Genomic DNA, 16374 nt, shown 5'->3' on the forward strand with positions numbered 1-16374 from the left:
TATAGATATAGATATAAATATAGATATAGACATAGATATAGGTGTATAAATAATCTTAGAGTTTCTATTGCTGTAACAAGACACCCAGGCGAAAAAACAAATTGGAGAAGAAGAAAAAAGGTTTATTCAGCTTACACTTCCACATTCTATTCCTGTTTCCACATTGCTGTTCATCCGTGAAGGAAGTCAGGAACTCAAACAAAACAGGTCTTGAAAGGGTGCTGCTCACTGGCTTACTTCCCCTGGCTCGCTCAGCCCGCCTTCTTATAGAACCCAGGACCCTCCCCAAACTGATCTCTAGTAGAGAAGATACCTTACGGCTACATTCCATGGTGCTATTTCCTCAACTGAGGTTCTGTCCTCTCTGGTGACTCAAGTTGACACAAAACTATCCTATAGATATAGATAGATATAGATATAGATATAGATATAGATATAGATATATAGATATATATGAAAAAGCATATCTCTCGAAAAAGCCTGAAGATAGCAGTGATCTCTGGGAAGAGTCTATAGGCAACATAGGAATATTCAAATATTCAGGATAAAGAGGGCCTTGGAGAAAGAATGAGGAAGCAGCGTCCTTGCAATGAAGCCTTATCAGTTACATTTGATTCTAAGTTCTTATAAAAGTCTCTGACCTTGAACCTAAGACACTTACTATTTGGCATAGAAAGGATGTTCTTCATCCCTTCATCTTTGCCTACCCCGTGAGAATCTTCCTATGTTTCCCTGGTGGCTTCAGCCGTCCAGGTTCTGGCGTTTCAGGCATGCACTGCCTGGCCCAGCCTCCCATGGGGCATTCTCAACGCCAGCCTCCGTATTGAGGTATCATTGAAATAATGGATCCTAGAGAGGCTATGTTCAAGTATGACTGTCATATTACAGAAATATAGGTAGTCTTGAGGACAAATTAGGGAATGCGGTGTCAGGAAGCAGGTGAGGCTCCTGGAGTTTGAAGCCAGAGCTTTGCACATGTTAACACAGGTGCTCCATAAGATGCTGCATTTCTGAACTAGGAAGACATTTAAGATGCCGAAACCCTTCATCATTGTGTTAAAAGTGTGACTTTCTCATACATTTCCACAATAGAAATGTATTAAACAATAAAAAGACACCAACATCTATTTTGATAAATTCCCACCATTATGGCCAGCCATCGTTCTGATATGTCATCTATTTTGTTGTTCGCTGGATGGGCAGTTGTCTCAGCATACAGCTTTAAACAACAATCCCTGGCTCCCTGTATGTTTATGCCCCTTAAGACTGAATTCCTTCAGTGAGTTAATCATTAGGTTATTATTTAAATATCATAAAGTTATGGTCAGTCTATGGGATACCCTTGTCTCTTTTTCCTAGTAGCCTTTGCTGGTTCAGTTTTGTTGATAGCCTGTCAAATTAGATCAGAGCTTCCGGAGGTATTAGGATGTCTGGCACAGTTCTTACTGAAGCAGTGCTCACACACCTTGATGCATTTCTTGAAATCATCAGTCCTATTTCCAGAGAAAGGAAGAAGGCTCATAGGTTCTCTTCCTTTTGTTTTCTCTTTCTCTTGTTTCCAGAACGGAAACTTCTGGTTTTCTCACTGGCCTCCATGTTTTCAGAAAGGTTTTGATTGTGACCATTTCTTTTCATTTTGTTTCATTTGTCTTAGAGCCAAGGATTAGTCTTGGCTAATTTAGCCCAACCTGGCCTGCCATTGGCCTTGTAGCCCAGGCTGGCACCTACTTCCGTCCCCCTGCCTCCACTGCCAGATTTCTATGATTACAGATCCAAGATTGAGGCTATCTCTTCTGAGACTAACATTTATAACAAAGTGCTAAAGAAGTAAGAAACCAAGGATATATTATCTTTGTTACTATTTGAAAAAATAAATCAGATGCTTGACATTCAATTTTAAAAGTGAACAGAAGAAACTACAACACAGCAAGTTATTCTGGAAAACAAATATTCCAGTATTCTCAGACATTCCTCTGGTCTCTGTGGAGCTGCAGGATTTTAGCTCCTTGTTCCTCCCTCTGGTTGCAACAATGGTTTCAATTTCCACCTGAGAAGGCAGCAAGATCAGGGTGCAGATGACAGTCCCTCTGGAGAGCCACTTTGATTCAGCGACTTTAGCAACTCATCCTCAGAGTTGATTTGAATGACAGATTGGCACCATCCCTATTTGTCAGACTCCTGTCTCACACAAGGAGCTCCAGGGAGACTTCAGACCCTCCTATGTGCAGCTGCTGGTGAGTAGGGACCAGGCAGAGTTGGAGCAGTAAGGCTAGGAGCACAGTGGCCTCCTGCGCCTCCTTTGAGCTCAGGGTCCTGCACTTGGCTACATCAACACAGGATGCAGTTCAGAGCTGCATCTGAGAATGGACTTAGGGGGACTCCCCTCTACTTCATTTAATGTCCCCTGACTTCAATGCCCACGTTTTCCATTGATCCTTTTGGTGACTGTGCAAACAAGCAAACAAGACTTGTAAACACCACCAGGACTTTCCAGCTAGCAAATGCTCTACCACTGAGCCTCCGCCCCAGCCATGCTTTTCCGCTATAATAGGAACCTAACATCTATTCCCCTTTACAAGATACTTTTGCATACACTATTCCATTTCATCTTGTGACAACCTGTGAAGTCCCATCAGCCACGCTTTGTGAACAGTGACACTCACTGGTCACCACAGTCCTGCAAACGTGCACAATAGTTGTGATGTGACATATATTGATCTCATTTACTATATTATAGCTTTGATATGTAGAAAGAAGCCAGGTAGAGCCTGCCCAATTAGCTGAACCAGAAGTTGCTGGAGCCTAGAAAGGATCCCAGTCATGTGAGCTTCTTTTGCATACTCTTGCCATTTCAAACTAAACGGATGAGATCATGGGTGCGTTTCCTATCGAGGTAGCCATGGGATATTAAGCAAATTCTCTGGTGAATCTATGCCTCAAGTTTCTCTCCAGCTTACTAACAATAATGTAAAAGTATTGATTGAAGGGATAAGAATAGCAACCTGTTCATTTCTGAAATGTTTATAAGGGAAAGACAATTTTAGATCACTTAAGGAAAAATGACAAATACCTAGTCAAGACTCTTCTCTGAATCAGTTTCATCTTCTTTCTCTAAGCCCAAGTCAATGAGTCACCAATCAGTTCTGAAGGATGAAGGAAAAGGTTTAAAGTTTTACAATTGAAGCTATGCAGAGCAAGGACCTGGCTCCTCATGAGGAGAGGGAAATGATGGGAATAAGGGAGCTGGAGAGTGCCCTGATGAGAGAGACCATTGCACGGGCACCTCCAGAAGTAGGCAGAGCTCTTTTCTTTCCTTTCTAAAGAAATACTGTGAAGGGAGTGCTGCCCCTTGCATTTTCATAATACTCCAGACTTCTGGGTAAAGAAATAAGCACTCAGAAAGCCAGGCCCAAGGCAACAGCCAGCAGAAAATGCTTAGCATGTCAAAGAAGGCAGGCAGCCCTTGATACTGGAGGAAGCCGGCTGTGCTCTGTAAAGATGCTGAGAGGTCTGGGTTGAGACATGGAGCTGACAAACATAGAAAAAGCACTTAGGCCTGATGTAAATGGCTTGCTCTGTCTCCTGGCATACAGCACCCCAGCTTCTTCTTGGCAGTGCTCACAGAATTTGAATCTTCACCAAAACGCTAAACAGTCTTACTTGTTCTCACCCAAGGAAGCAGCCTTTTGTGAAGACTGATAGATTGTAAAATTTGAATGTTTTGGTTCTCCCAGCACTGGCTCTTTGAGGTAAACCTCAGGTACTACTGAAGCAAAATCAGTGTAAAATATACAATTCAGTGTATTTAGTATGTCCTCAAAATTTGCAAGCATTGCTGATATAAAATCATGAAACTTTATAACATAAAACCCATGCTTGCCTTCTGTTCTAGACAATGGCTGAGATATTCTCTTGTCTGTTGCCCATTCTGGAGAGAAAGGGGGAGAGAGAGAGAGAGAGAGAGAGAGAGAGAGAGAGAGAGAGAGAGAGAATATAGAACTACACGCTATGCCATCTTTTGTTCTAGCTTCTTTCACTCAATATACTCTTTAATTTTTCTATGCCATAGCATACATCAACACTCCCTTTACATTGCCAAGTAATATTCTGTTACATAAGTAGATCCTATTTTGTTAGGTTTTGTTTTGTTAGGTTTAGATCCACCCACCAGCCTGATAAATACTTGGTAGTTCCCAATTTTTATTTTCTTCACCACATACCTAGAAGTGGAATTGTTGGTCCTATGGTGACTCTCCTTTTAAACTCCAGAGGACTTTTCCAAATAGTTCACTGCACTATTTTGCATTTGCACTGGTCGTTTATAAAGGTCCTAACTTTTTCACATTGCCACGTAACATGTTATCAGTTGTGACTCTCATCACAACCATCCCGGTGAGACTTGGAATCTCAAACCAAGTTGGGCTTGCATGTGTTTCCCTGATGGCCAACCATGTATTTATTGGCCATTTGTTTAGCTTCCTCCGTGAAATACCTCTTCAGATTCTTTCCCCTTTCTACTTAGTCTCTTTATCTTTTTGAGTTGTAAGAATCTCTCCTGAAGACTCAATTTAGTTACACTTCAAATTAATTTTCAAACTCATAAGATACGGACATCGCTCTGTCACTTGGGAAGCTGCAGGGATCTTTGTGGTTAGTCCGGGAACAGGTCTATGTCTGTATACAGAGTGCTCATGTGTGTAAAGTCCCAGTTCCACCCACACAGTCTCTTGCTAACAAGAGTTATAGGCTTTCCGGGGATTCAGGAAGAGAGAGGAGACAGTACCGTCTTTAGTGCAGTTGACATCTTAGTTCTTACTTTATAGCAACCACTGTTTCATGAAACACATCACAAAGTTCTAATCCGTTGTTGAGAGGGAAATGGTTTTGCATGAGTGTAAGCACCCACCCACCCACCCACCGCTGCCTGGATGCTAAGAGGATCTGCTCACCTGTGTTATTAAGGTTGCCAGCTGAGATTACCATTTCCTGAGACGGAAGACAGTTCCCAAGAACACCACAGAATTCAGCGAAAGACAAAACCCACAATCCTTCTGTGTTGTGTTTCAACCCAGACTGCTCATTAGATCAGTCTGTGGCTTTCTCACAGTCCCATGCATTCTATATGAACCAAACTCCGGTGCGCCCAATTCCATAAAAAGTATACTTCTGAAATTAAAGACACCATTAATACCAGCCCAATAAAGGAACTCGATCTCAATGCCTACTTTTCATTAATTCAATCTTTTAGACACTAGGTCACACATTCTAGCTGACAATTAGCTAGTTATCAGCCCTGGTCAAATATTAGAATCGTCTGCAACGTTTTTTTTTTCCTCCATCTTTATTAACGGGTATTTCTTATTTACTTTTCAATTGTTATTCCCTTTCCCGGTTTCCGGGCCAAGATCCCCCAACCCCCTTCCCCTTCTCTAAGGGAGTTCCCCTCCCCATCCTCCCACCATTACTGCCCTCCCCCCAACAATCACGGTCAGTCTTGGCAGGGCCAAGGGCTTCCCCTCCCACTGGTGCACTTACTAGGCTATTCATTGCTACCTATGAGGTTGGAGCCCAGGGTCAGTCCATGTACAGTCTTTAGGTAGTGGCTTAGTCCCTGGAAGCTCTGGTTGCTTGGCATTGTTGTACATGTGGGGTCTCGAGCCCCTTCAAGCTCTTCCAGTTCTTTCTCTGATTCCTTCAACAGGGGTCCTATTCTCAGTTCAGTAGTTTGCTGCTGGCATTCGCCTATGTATTTGCTGTATTCTGGCTGTGTCTCTCAGGAGAGATCTATATCCGGTTCCTGTCAGCCTGCACTTCTTTGCTTCATCCATCTTATCTAGTTTGGTGGCTGTATATGTATGGGCCACATGTTTGTAATGGGCCTCCACACCTGATGAGCTTGTCCAGCTAATCTGGAGGTAAAACAGAGATTGACAGTTGATGATATTCCTCGGTGATTCTAGCATCCTGGAAGATTTGTGACAAGTCAGTTTCAACCACTTCTTAGTTTATAATCCAATTTAAGAGTCCAGTTGTCTTCTTTTATCAAGGCTTCTTGGTCTTCACCATGCATAGGAATCATCTGGAAATGGCAAAATGTAAATCTAATTTTAGTGGTCAGGGTGGACCCTAAATTGTCTAATTCTATCAGGCACTACATTATGAGGCTGAAGCTACTATTTGGCTACTCAGTCCACAGTTTTGGTGAAGCCCTATTGGTTTTTATATTTATATAGTATTATGTGATTATTTGAATTAAAACTTTATCTCTTGGAAGATATAACTATGCAAGGCAGCCATCAGAGACCCTACCATTTCCTGTATTCTAATTCCTATCATTATTCACATAAGAAGTCTTTGTGAATAGAAAGATGAAATAGTAAGTCTGCATATTAATCTAAAATAAGACATCAATCATTTACTGTCATTCTAAATATACTGAACCGTTGAATATGGGACCTGGTGGTTGACAGTGGGTGAAATAATTGGAAGGTGCCAGTTGTTGAAGCCAGTTCAGGAAATACACAGGCAAAACTGGACGCCACTAGCTTCTTCGAGTCTCATTTCCTCTTTAAATTATGGGTAGTAAGAATTATTCCTAGCAACATCGGAATATCTTTAGATTAAGAAATAAGATGTGCATCAGTCTATGCCTCTGCGTATTCCTAACATCAGGACAAATCTTAAAGAAAGAGCTAAGGAAGCAACTAAATCTATGGAAGGGGTGCTGCCCCTCCCTCACTTGTTCTTGTCATCTTCTTCTAACACCAAGTGCAGACCTTGGAAAGCAAAGACAAAGGTAGGTGTAAATCTCTTTTTAAAAAGAGGATAGGTAAACCACTCTGGTTTAACAAAGACTCAAGTGCCCTTTGAAGGGATTCTCTGTCTCAGCCACCACTAATAAAGCCATGACTTTCTTTCCTCTATCTGTGACTTGCCACCAGACTCCTCAGCAGTCCGTTTGAAGGCATTGGGTCCTTTGAGAGCCCTCAGAGGAGAGGGACTGAAAAGGGGAACATGGGTATTGGCTTGCTGTGAACACATGAAAGGCACCTCCTAGATCAGAAAGAATGATCTCCCTTTTTCTACTAAATAACTTCTTCTTTCTTAACTTATTCTCTAGAAATGAAAATAGCATCTATAAACATTTTGGCCCTGTTGAGAAATATTTTATTGTTGTCATAAGATTTTCAAACTGTCTTACTAAATTCTAGGAAATGAAATGTTGGTAGTTCGCAATGGGAAAGATCGAGTGAGTTCTCCTCTCTGTCTTTATCATAATCGTGGTTGTTGAAAACAGCAAGACATTTATTTGTTTTTCTATTAGTTCCTCATCGGTGCAATGTGCAAGCTGTACTTAATTAAAGGGCTATGTTTATCCAACTCTTTCAGGCTTGATTTTCTCAAGCTATCAATTGAAAACAATAAACATACCTGACTGCCTCCTATCGGTAAACAAAGCAGAAAGACCAGGATGCATCTGTGATCTCAGTGAGGCACAGCTCCTTTGATGAGGCTTTGGTATGGCAAAGGGGTGGATTAAGAGACTTCACAACTTCTGCATCCTTGAGACTCCATTTCTACTTCTGAATCCTGGGAAGCAAAAGCTTGCTTCCAGTGCTTATCCAGACAGGCTAGGTGAGGTTGTCAGCAAACCATGCCCATCTTGAGTAACATAATCTCGGGCGCATAAATTGACAGCTTGTTTTCAAAGGTTGGGCTTCAAAGGTGAGAAAAGACCATTGAGTTGCAGGTTTCTCATGGTTTTTCCCTTTGAAAATTACACCACCACCTTTCTGTTTCTGAAGTAACAGGCGAGCAAACAATGGCTTCTGACTTTGTCTGTCTTGATTTAGAGAATTAACTCAGGGCTGACTTCATCCTGCTACTTTAGATTGACTGAAATGGCCTTTAATAACTGCATTTCCTATTAATAGTTTTACTGTACTAGAGAAGCTAAATCGATATACAATTTAAATGGCTTCTCGTGCCAAGGGCATTATTGATTCCATTTCTAATGATTTTAAAATGATATGCTGTTATGCAAATGTTATTATAGGTGTGTCTTTATTATAAAGTCATTTATGGATGTATTTCTTCTTCGTCATCTTTCTTTTTTTCAATATCACAATTACCAAATGGCGAAATATTTCCAAAGACCACATCTGATCATGGCAAATATTGATGCTCCAATAATAAGTGTCAAGTACCTCTCAACTATAAATAAGCTTTATGGGATACTGTATCTGTTTTCGTGGGGTACAGAAAATGAAGTTATTATAATGGGTTCTAGATTCATTTCTGTTGCTGTGATAAAGTACCTTGGCTAACAGTAACATAAGGAAGGAAGGGTTTGTTTTGCCTTACAATTCCAAGCTATACCCCACTATTGCAGGAAAATCCAGGCAGGAAGCTAAGCAGCTAATCCAGTCACACCTACAGCCCAGAACAGAGAGAAAGGGACGCACCCACACTACCTCCTTCCCAGTTTTAAGCTAACTTTCACTTCTGTTGCATAATTCAGTACCCAGCCCATGGCACCGTACCATCCACATTGAAGATAGGTTTTTCCACCCTTATTAACAATCAAGACAATTTGCCACAGATATGCACAATCCAAGCTGCTGTGGGTGATTCTGCCACTGCCACTGTCTTCCCATGTGGTTCTAGGTTGTGTCAAGTTGACAGTTAAGACTAACTAGCACACAGTACAAGGACAACAATGGCATTGGACAGTGATAAGAAAAAATATGTTGGCAGGTGATTTTTGGTTATAGAGTAAGTTGGGATAATGTCCCTTGGCCATAAAATCAGTAATTTTCCTATACACAGACTCACTTGAAAGGCTACTCCAACCATATGTACTGGGCTTTCTTTACTTCTTTAGTCCAAATAACTGTGGGCTGAGAATATTATCTATGTTTGTTATAGGGTGAAAAGGAAGATCACTGCAACCTGACTTGGCATCACTTTTTTTTTTTTTTTGCACAGCTTTGCAACCACGGTTTAAAAGCACAGGAATATAAAGTAGAAATTAATACCTAAGGAACATGAATTTTGTTAAGAACAAAAAAAACGAGACCTTTGGTGAGATTTCAATGGTAAATTTGATGTAATGTAAAATAGCAGCTGCTTTCTACTTTTCAAGTAGAACAGATATCCCCAAAGCATTGGGTCACAGGAGTGCCCACCATTTATTCCAGATGTAGACAACCAGGAATAGCCACGGCCTCTCGGGCTTCCTGGAGTATTTTGGATTTTCAGATGCAAATTAACAGGTTAGGCTAATCATCTTATTTTAGGAATCTCTCTCTCTCTCTCTCTCTCTCTCTCTCTCTCACACACACACACACACACACACACCCACACACACACACACAGAGAGAGAGAGAGAGAGAGAGAGAGAGAGAGAGAGAGAGAGAGAGAGAGAATTGATAAAATCCAGAAGCTTCGTCTAACAATTAGGCAGCAGCCACTTGTACATGTAGTTGGGTGTATCATACTCTTGATAGTTTTACAAATTTCTGCACTGAGAGAAACGATTGTTATATTAGTCACGTCTCACTGTTCACCTATGTACTGAGAGTCTTTAAGACACAAAGAAAATGCACTCTTGTGAGCCCTAGCTTCTCTGGAGGGAGACACTGGGGATGCCACGCACGTTTTTAGCTGAGGAAAATAAGGGCAATGAGAGGTTCCAAAGCCAATCATTTGATCTCACGTCTATGGTACTAAGCCTAGACAGGAAGAGGTAAACATTTGAAAATAGAGCCTGGGAAATTTGTAGAATTTCACCGATCTTCCTTCACGGTAAGATAAAATGAAAAAAAGTCATTATATAGCCTCTGTTTAGGTGAAACAGGAGATTTGATCAATGAACTAAAAGGCAAGGTTATAGGCCAGTTTATGGTGTTCTAAAAGACCCCAAAAATTAAATTAAATTTTGTTGTTTTTAATTTTTTTAGATTTATTTTTTATTTATCTGAGTATCAAATTAAATTTTAATTAAAGAATTAATTTAAATAAAAATCTCCGTGTCACCAAATAAAATCTTTCTGTCTATGAAAACCTATTGCTTTAAAATTTTTAGTCAGTTATTACCTTGGTTGATGGTATTTTTAAAAGTCTTGTTAAATCAGTATTTAGGGATCTCTATATAAGTTACAATATACAACACACTAAAGCTTTATTAGTTACAAGGTAATATTAGAATGATCTATTTTCAGATCCATCAAGAGTTATGCCTGGTATCATGACTGGAGTTTGGATTTGCATAATATTTGCATTTGTCTTGTCTGCCCATCAATCATTCCCAGCCATAGGACCATGGTGCAAATGCTACTGAGGGCTGGCGGGCAGGAAGAATTCTCTGTGAAACATTTCAATGCATTTATGAAGTTGGAAAATAGTTTAAATGCCATACGTAGCTAATGAGAGTTGAAATTCATCTGGGCAAGATATATACATATATATATATATAGCAATTAATCAATTAATAAAAAAAGAGGCTATGGATTTGAAAATAAAGCAGTAAGAGATATGTGGGAGAGTTTAGAGAAAGGAGAGGGGAGAGGGTAATGTTGTAATGGTGTAATTATATAGTAAACTCAACAAAAATTTAAATATTATTCTTGGAAATAAAGTAAAATACAGAGAAGGGGAAAATTACCCCATACTTAGGATAACATCTCTCTCAATATTTCATTGTTTTTATTTCTTGTATTGATGTGTGAATGTGGTGTGTGTGTGCCTGTGTGTGTGTGCATGTGTGTTTCACATGTATGACAGAAGAGGTGTGCCTGCCATGGCGTCTGGGTGAAGGTCAGAGGACAGTTTGCTGAAGTCAGTTCTCTCCTTCTTCCAGCTGTCTCCATGATTGGAACACAGGTCACTGGGCTGGGTGTTCAGTGCCTTTACCCACTGACACATCTCACTTGGCCCTACTGTATTTTATTATTTACTCTAAAGCAATGGCTTCCAGGATTCAGCTAAGAGTTAAATACTTTAATAAGCATTTTTTCTTTTCTCATTATAATCTGTTTTTCTGCTTTTTTTTCCTCACGATGATAACAAGCTTATTAACATTGAGAACTGTACTTTGTCCAGATGAATTCTGAGGCCCTGGGCAAGGAACTCTGTTTTCAGTGACCTCTCTAACCTTGCTTCTTCTTGCCTACATCCCTTTGCTTGCTTGCCTCTTCCCCTGTTCGTCAATTTCTATTCTTCTCTGTTTCAGCAAAACAATATCAGTCAAGGTAATCGATGACGAGGAGTATGAGAAAAACAAGACCTTCTTCATTGAGATTGGAGAACCCCGTCTGGTGGAGATGAGTGAGAAGAAAGGTGGGGGAGCTGCTCTAGGGCTGAGCCCGACAGCTTCCGCTGCCTGTGCCTCCCTCGATGCCTGCGTCTTCAGAACATGACTTGAAACGCACACATGCCTCCACTATGTAACAGGGCATAGCTCTTTCCTTGGCAGCGGTGGGCCAAAACTGCAGCTACGTCAACCGGTTATGGCCACTGCGTCCCATGAGGTTCTGCAGGTTCATTCGGGGCACAATCGTTCAAGCTTCCATAGCCGAAAAGACGGGCGCTGGAACTGTGCGATGTCCAAATTCTAAACCAGCTTTTGTACTTGTGGGAGAAGCAGAAGGATTGTGAAAGGGGTCCACGGACACAGAGAACTCAGTGGGGACCAATGGAGAGCAGCTAAGATGCCCTTTTACATAGGCCTGGAAGGTCATGTGCTGCCAGTTTCCCTCCGTAACATCACAATAACATCCAGCTTGGTGGACATCTAGAGCATGAGCGTGTGACTCCAACCATTTGTTTTGCCTTTGTCTTGTGTCCCCACAGGAAGATCATTACCATTAGAATATTTGACCGTGAGGAATATGAGAAAGAGTGCAGTTTCTCCCTTGTGCTTGAGGAACCAAAATGGATAAGAAGAGGAATGAAAGGTGTGAGAGTATGCTAAGACAAACCAGCGAGAAATTGTACTCTTTCCCTCTCCGTGTCTCCCTACTCTCACACTTAACTATCTCCTCTTCCCTGGCCTCTGAACACTAAACTCCATTACCTTTGAAGCTTAGTGGGGTCATTTCCCTTCCCTAATGAGTACACCAAGCAATGTCCACTTTCCTTAGGAAGGGCTGACTAACCTTGCTTGCAACCAGATTTACTAAATATTAACAAATGTTTCTGTCATTCGGAACGGACTAGCTAGAATTAGCTAGGAGGATGTGTCTGATTTTCACTACTTCAGACCCACTCACAGGTGTGCCTATGAAGATTCACTTAGCCTTAAAATGCCTAGTGGTAAAACCTGTCTTGTCAATGGAAGGAGAAGAAAAAGAAAAACGATCTACAAGTTCAAGGTAGACCCTGAGCACAGGGATCTAATGGCAGTATACAAAAAGTTACAGAGAACTTGGTAAGCAGGAGACCATGGAGAATCTGGTTTGGGGTAGATTTTGTTTCGCTTTGCTTTGCTCTTTGCTTTTGAGACAGGGTCTCTTGTAGCTGAGCCTGGCTTCCAACTCGCTATGTAGATGAGGGAGATCTAGAACTCCCAATTTTCCTGCCTCTGCCTCCAAAGTACTGAGAGGCGTGTGCCAATCTTTCCGGCCATAGCTTTTTCAAAAAGCAATTTCTAAGAGCAAGGAGCACTAGGAGTCAGTCACACTGCCAATAAGCTAATGACTGAGTTTGATATGTTTTCCATGTCATCGAATGTGTCATTTAGGAAAAGCCATAAAACTAGACGGGATGACATCCACTTGTGGTTCGAGCACCTGAAAGGTCAAAGCAGAAAGACTGAATGCTCAAGGGCAACCTAAGCATACAAGACCCTATCTCATTAAAAAAAAAAGTTAAAAAGCCTCTAACAAATAAGGTGCCATATATATGAAACCACAGTCATATGTATGGGCTTTGTTTTATGTAGCTCTAGGATGCGGCCCTTGCAAATATTTAACCTCGACTTACACTAATCTTGCCCATGCACCAAAAATCTTGAAATAACTTACAGAATTAATACAATTTTAATACAAATAGTAACAGGAAAAATTGATCAGTGATATCCTTATAACTAAGTTACTTTAAGCACTTGTGTTAATTCTTTGAGAATTTCATAATTATGTTTGGTTCGTTCTCACAATTTTTGAAAATATTTGCAAAGAGAAGAAGCCAATCACCTTCTCTCCTCTTCCCTATTTTAAAATATGTTCTATTTCATAAGGAAGGATGAGGATTTTATTTAAGTTTTTAACATGTAGTCCAAGAAATACAATATATGACCAATTCCTACGTAGACTCAACATTTAAGGAAACACAATCTCACATTCTGAAAACTCAGTGACCTCTGGGAGGAAAAATGGTTTTTCTAATGTCTCTAACTTAAGTATAAAATGGCACCAGGAGTGATGGAGAAAGGGGCACGTGGGACTCATTTTGATGCAGCTCATTTAAGAAGTCCCATCGTCAGTAAACAGAAAGAAAGGAGACTTCAGAAAATATGTCTTACAGAGATGGGATCAAAAGATACCTCATTAGCATCCACCTCGCTCTGACTGTGGTCCTCGGAAGAGCCATCCTTTTATCTCAAGGACTGTCTTGGAGACAGCTCTTTCAATTGTCATTTTGCTAAACTATGCCCTCATGTGCAAGCAAATTATAGTTCCTTGGCAACACTCTCCTGTCTTGTACCAGCCAAACAAATTCTTATCACTATAAATAAAACACTGACTTGTTTTCCTAGGTTCCCTCTGACAGCGCTACCACTCCAGGGCTGAGAACAAGTGATTAGAATACTCCTGCAGACAAACCAAGAGGGCTTTCATTTGACTCCGCTTAGCCAGGTTAACTTTTATTAAAATAAAGTGCTATGGTCCCAATTGTATTGAAGGAATATACTCTAACAAGCTACATTACAGATTGGCCCATTTTCCAAACCCGTCCAATTCTGTGGAGTTACGTTTCCACCAGAAACATTCCAGGTAACATATTAATGCATGAAGGCACGCAAATAGGTGTCAAGTTAGGGACTCTTAGGATTAGAGAATTTAAAAAGCATAAGCAATTTATTTGGAGGTGTCAAAGCATCTTCCAATGCAGAGCGAGCTCTACCCGGGTCAAAAATATCCTTCTAGGAGGGCAGTCTAGGGCATTTACTTATTTTCATGGAAGGTAGCTGAAGTCTTTGGTCAGGAAACACCTCCAAACACTTGACTCATTAGCTCTCAGGCAATGTTAATTGAAGAAGCCCACTCCCAAACTGAGTTAAAGATTTGCACCTCCAACATCCCCACTATACTTTGTATGTGCTATGTCAACAACTGTGGAAGAAACATCTTATGGGATGACATACAAGGTGTTTTTTTTTTTTTTTTATTCAGACACAAACATTCCTGTTGAGGTCATTTATTTGGAAATGTTCCAAAGAGCACCTTCCTTGAGATGCACCATTTTTTTTTATAACCAATGGTTTTCTGCACCCTAGTCAGACCTGCCTGGATTTCTTTCTGCTAGTATTCCTCTCTCATTATTCATCTGGTTTCTTATTCTGTGTTTGTCTCTGTCTGTTTCCTTCACAGCCCTGTTGTTAAATGAGCTTGGTAAGCATTCCATCCCCTACATGTCCTTTTCATTTTGTTCTAGGCTATTTCCCATTTCTATCAGATGATGCTGGGTTTCTAACTCTAACTCTGGATTGGCCAGATTTTCATTTAAGGCTATTGCCCTCGTTTTAGTTGAGGCCAGACCACTGATAGCCCATTTTTAATTTAGTGTATATAAACTATAAAGGATCAGTAATTTGGGGGAGGGGATATCTACAAGAGCTGATTGTGCACTAAACTGCATAGTCTTAAAAGAATGTATTCAGTTATGACTGGCCCTTTGCATGATCTTCTTCATTATAAATTTGGCAAATTTTCAGGTGTGTTGTCAAGTGTCTAATGTCTCTAATATTTGTTACCTGTAATGTAAATTAAATTTTGACATTTCTCTCTTTTTTTTTCTTTTCTCAGGTGGCTTCACATTAACAGGTATGTCTTTTTTAGTAATATAAATTATACTGTTACTGTCACCATCAATATATTACACATTTTTTAAAAAAAAAATCTCTTCTTGTTTTATTTGTTTTTAATGAAGGAAAAAAGATGTATGGTAAGATAACTTCTTTTTAAAAATCCAGTTTTGGCCCAAATAACCCAAACCCAAAACCAAACATAACCTGAATTAATATTTAACTGTGGCCCATACTATGTTCTTGTTGATTTTGCACATTAACCTTTTTACAAATTAACAACAGCCCGTGTGTGTTGTACCTATACATAACAAAACTCACAGGGAGAGCCTCTAACTGTTCATATTTTAATACTGGCTGATCTCCAGGTAACCATATAGCACTGAGAATACGCAGTGTGCTCTGGCAAATGGTGTACAACACTCCAGAATAAGAAAGACAAGATTGCTAGCCTATGACAGAGGCTGTAACAACCACACAATTCACGACCTAGCATCACTGAGATCATAATACCACATTTAGAAGAGGACAGAACAGTCATTTCCCTTCCCCTCACGACAGTGATTCAAGCCCCTCTTGGAACACTTTATTATTTTAGTACTAATAACATGGAGTCAAAAACTATTTCTGCTACTCGACGTTCATTACAATGTCTTGCAGAAACATTCAAGATCCCAGGGAGAAAGCTCGAAACCTTTATTTCATTCCTAAATGCACCATCTTCTGACCTGGCATATCTTCTCACCTTTTCAGAATCATTTCTGCTGCCTTAGAGAGGAAAATGAATATCCAGCAATGACTCTTAATGTGTCTGCAGCTACAGGTTGAAAATGTCTCTAGTGAACCACTTCCTAGATGAGATTTTCAATGTTAGGCAAATATAAAAAAAATAAATTCCAGTATATCATACAAATATCAAAAATTTTAAAGCAGAGAGATGGCAAAATATTTAGAAGGGAATGTTGCCATAGTTTCTAGTAATGAAAACCACAGTAAGCACTGGGTAGCTGTCAGCCACTGTATGAACTCATGCGCAATGAATACCAAAGCAGTCCTTCCCAGTACGGAACGGTGTAATGGCAGTTCTGTGTGGATTGGCTACACCACACTCATCCCTAGTCACAGCAGTGAAGGACAGCATGACTTGTAGATTCTCAGAGACACAGAAATTAGAAAAAATGAAGTGTTAAACACAGAAGACTTCTTACAGGATTCCCTGAATCTGAATCATCCAAGCCTTTCCCAAGTCAGAAAAAAACTTGGAACTTGTACATGCATCTAAGTACAGGATAGATAGATAGGTAGATAGATAGATAGATAGATAGATAGATAGATAGATAGATAGATAG

At 40.2% G+C, this 16374-nt stretch overlaps 1 protein-coding gene across 29 annotated transcripts in view; it reads left to right on the forward strand.

The window, feature by feature from the left end:
• The window catches only part of Slc8a1 (solute carrier family 8 member A1), a 324207-nt gene that overhangs the window by 241282 nt on the left and 66551 nt on the right, over positions 1–16374 (forward strand). For 6 of the 29 annotated variants that reach the window (XM_039111871.2, XM_039111884.2, XM_039111886.2 and 3 more), the window contains 2 exons: positions 11234–11340; positions 15027–15044. In XM_039111871.2, the coding sequence (XP_038967799.1) occupies positions 11234–11340; positions 15027–15044 (125 nt within the window). Of the gene's footprint in view, positions 1–11233; positions 11341–11853; positions 11958–14591; positions 14613–15026; positions 15045–15150; positions 15166–16374 lie in introns of those variants that run through there. The other 23 variants (XM_039111872.2, XM_039111885.2, NM_001270775.2 and 20 more) reach the window with 10 other exon arrangements.

Source organism: Rattus norvegicus, chromosome 6 (assembly GCF_036323735.1).
Source record: "Rattus norvegicus strain BN/NHsdMcwi chromosome 6, GRCr8, whole genome shotgun sequence".
Classification (NCBI taxonomy): domain Eukaryota; kingdom Metazoa; phylum Chordata; class Mammalia; order Rodentia; family Muridae; genus Rattus; species Rattus norvegicus.